At 41.5% G+C, this 3,826-nt stretch overlaps 1 protein-coding gene across 1 annotated transcript in view; it reads left to right on the forward strand.

The window, feature by feature from the left end:
* Window positions 1-3,826, forward strand: part of KCND2 (potassium voltage-gated channel, Shal-related subfamily, member 2) — a 758,084-nt gene that overhangs the window by 715,693 nt on the left and 38,565 nt on the right. The window contains exon 2 of the mRNA XM_006859318.1: window positions 995-1,157. Within this exon, the coding sequence (XP_006859380.1) occupies window positions 995-1,157 (163 nt within the window). The remainder of the gene's footprint in view (window positions 1-994; window positions 1,158-3,826) is intronic.

Consider the following 3,826-nt stretch of genomic DNA (forward strand, 5'->3'; position numbering starts at 1 on the left):
TTGTAAAAGTAGAAGTTTTGTAACATAAAGGGGAAGTAGTTAATCTTACAGTCCAGGAACAGAGGAACCTAGGATCATCAAGGGAAGGGAGCACAAGTAGAATGTGGGCCCCTATTCAGAGAAGCAGTGACTCCAGAGACAGAGGCAGAGATGAGGTCATGGAGAGAGAGAGCAGCTGAGGACTCTAGATTCATGGAAAGGGAAAGGCTGTGTGCTGGCAGCTAGGAGGCAGGCTTGCAGAATGTGCCCTTTGGTTGTTTAAATGATTATATATTCTTGAGTGTTTTTGTGTATATCCAAATAAAACAAAGGGAATAGAAGCAAATTCTGTTGAATGGTGATGCACAAAAGGGACTGTAATCATTGCAATAAAACAAAATATGATAGGATGAGTATAAAACAGATGTTCTCCCATGTAAACTATCACTCAATTCACATTAAAGACTTAAAAAAAAAAAATGTATTAGAGAGGAGCAGAAGAAACTATATGAGGTATTCACGAAATTATTCAAGGCTAATTTTAATGACATGAACTCACTTCCTGTCCTTTCTGACCATTTGTTGTTGTTCAGCACCATCGAATCAGTTCCAACTCATAGTGACCCTGTCTAGGGTTTCCTAGGAGCAGCTGGTGGGTTTGAACCACTGACCTTGCTATTCAAACTGACCTTATAGTCTAGTGCATTATCCTGCGGCACCACACCATGACTCCTTGGCAATTAAATAATTGAGTTTTCATTACTTTCCCTTTTGAAAAAGCCCTTTCTAGATATTAGTTGATAGGCACAAAATAAAATTCTTTTTTTTTTGTTCTTAAAGATGTGTGTGTTATACATGATGTGTTGTATGTGTGCCGTGGACACATACACCATAAAATCAAAATTGATATATCCTAAAAAGTATTTGACTGATAGCAAAAAACAAAAGACAACCATTTGAAACATGTAGAAATGCCTTTCTGTGATTTAAAACAAACCTTCTCTCTCTCATGCAGATACGGTGACATGGTACCCAAAACCATAGCAGGGAAGATATTTGGTTCCATCTGTTCGCTGAGTGGAGTCTTGGTCATTGCACTTCCTGTTCCAGTGATTGTCTCCAACTTCAGTCGGATCTACCACCAGAATCAAAGAGCAGACAAACGGAGGGCACAGAAGGTGAGTGTTCAGCTCTTTGCAGTCATGGAATGGCACCTCCTACTGTTTACAATGAGCACTGCAATCCCTTACTGGCTCCTCAACATTACTGATTTGTTCAGTAGTTGTATCAATAAGGAAAAGCTGAGCGATACAACAGCAGACAGAAATTTAAAATCTCAGTGGTTTAAAAATAAGTAAGGAATATTTCCCAGTCATGCCTCAGGTCCAGTGATGGGAGCTCATGACAATGGACATGACAATGAAGTTCTGTAATTATTTAAGGTCGGCTAAAACAACCAAAATGCTTCCTCCCAGATGTGAAGACACTTCTTTTTCTCTTGCATTAGCCAAAGCAAGTCACATGGCCATCTCTAAGTTGACAGAAGACAGGGAAATGCAGCTTTACTATGTGTCCAAAATCAAACAAAATAAAAAGATATGCATTTGGCAAATAACAATAACAACAATAGCAAAATCAAAAATCGAATCTTAGAAAGTTTTATTAGACTCTGATGTCTAGATATGATTTATTTAGCTTCTGTCCATCAGGGGTCAAGCTAGTTCCAGTAGGTGAGGACTATTAAAGGGTAGTTTACTGATTGTCTGAGCACTGAGCACTAGACTTGAGCATTAGCCCTTCTGAGAGTAAGCACAGTACACACTCACCAATAAAATGGGAAACTAGTATCTATCTTACAATAGGATTAAGATTAAATGCAAATGTATATGTATCTATAGACTCATAGATGCATCACATTAACATGATTCTGGCATAATAATTTTAGCAGTATTTAACACTTAAACCAAACCAAACTCTGCTGTCAGCAAGTTGATGCTGACTCACGTGTTAGAGTCCAATCGCTCCATAACGATTGCTTGACTGTGATCTTTATGGCATTATATTGTCAGGCCTTTGTTGTGTGGTGTCCCTGGGTAGGTTCAAACGGCCACCCCTTAGGTTAGCAGACCAGTGCAAACCTTTTCAAATCACTGTGCCATCCAGAGACCTGTTCATTATCATTTTCATTGATCAGATCACAATCCTAAAACACCCAGAAATCAAGGCATTCTAAGGTTACATGCCTACAAAGTAGGAAAGCCACTATTCAATTCAAGACAGACTGGCTCCCAGGTTCACATGCAGATGCACTATGAGAGGCTGCCTCTCAGACAAACTTCCCTGACATGAATACGCTGCCCACCCCTATTTAACACACTGGCAATGTGGTCACCTTGAAAAGCAAAGCCCCTGTTGCTTAGACATAATTTTGGAAATCTTTCATGTAGTTCCTCAAGGCTTATGATTCAATATTTCTGTATCTTAGTCCTTTACATATAGATTCATTTTTTTAATCTCCCCAAATCATGCATAATAATGATGTAAGTAGGTACATAATCTGGGTAATGAGGGATGAATACAAAATAGCATGAGACATTTCAATGCAGTCCGTAAAGAGCTTGGGGGGGGGGGGGTTCTAGAACAAGATTTTAATTATGTTTTTGGACAGCGTCCACCTCTTTAATAAAGTCTCATTGAGTAATTTCTTGGAAAGTTAAAGTTATTCAGATATGAGAATAACTTTCTGGACTGTGTGGTGATACAGAGAGCTCAGAGATTTTTCTCCTTCAGCAAAGAATCACTTGGTCTGCCTTGATGCTACTTATTTTACAAACCTACCACCTTTAAAAAATATCTAGTCTTAGACCATTCATTGTAGGAAAAACTCTTAATCGTTAATGTGAATACCTAGATAATTTATTATCCAACAAACCAAAGATATTAGAAAGAAGCCCATGCTGGTGATTCAATGGTGAAGCGCTCAGACATGAATGAAAAGTTTGGCTGCTAGAATTCGCCCAGTGACTCTATGTGACAAAGACCTGGAATAAGTCCCCATGCAGACTGCAGGCAAGAACCACATGGGGTGGTGGTTGCTGTTGTGAAATGCCATTGAGTTGGTTCCAACTCATATCAACCCTGTATAGGGTTTCCAAAGAATGGCTGATGGGTTTGAACCTTGTAACCTGTGGTTAGCACCACTTGGTCCCATGAAGTGGCCATGAATAAATACCATCTATCAGCAGGACACTTAACAACAAGCGGGCAGTGACTGTCTCATGCCTTGGCAAGCAGAGAGGAAGGATTTCAGTCAGGGCCGGGACCTTCATAGTAGTAGTGCATTACATGGGGGAGAGGGGGTCAGGGTCAGGGGTGTGGACCACACACAGTATCAGAGGGAGTGACACCAAAATGACTGCAGAGGACCCTGCAGCCACCGCAGACAAGCCGATGCTTGTTGGCCAGCATGATAACTCCTCCTTACCACCACTACCACCCTCACCTGCCACGCAGGGTAGTAACGGGTAGACCATGGTGCCTGCCATTGGGCAGACAGGACAGTCTCTTTTGGGCCAGTGGGAGAGGGGCGTTGTTGCAGGGAGATGAGGGGTTAGGGCAGAGCTAGAAAGGACCAGTTGTACCTCGTAGGATCAGCCCTGTGCACGGCCTAGAGCTCCACCCACAGCAGGGGTGGGGAGGATACCTGAGTTGCCACATGGTGTGGAACCAAGCCTATAGACACCACTGTATGGTGGCCTGGCTCATAGCTATAATTCCTCTCCTGGGCAAAAATGACATCGTTTAAAATAACACCCTACTAAAATTAAACTTCCTACCATTGATACAG

This window comes from Chrysochloris asiatica, unplaced genomic scaffold (assembly GCF_000296735.1).
Source record: "Chrysochloris asiatica unplaced genomic scaffold, ChrAsi1.0 scaffold00032, whole genome shotgun sequence".
NCBI lineage: Eukaryota > Metazoa > Chordata > Mammalia > Afrosoricida > Chrysochloridae > Chrysochloris > Chrysochloris asiatica.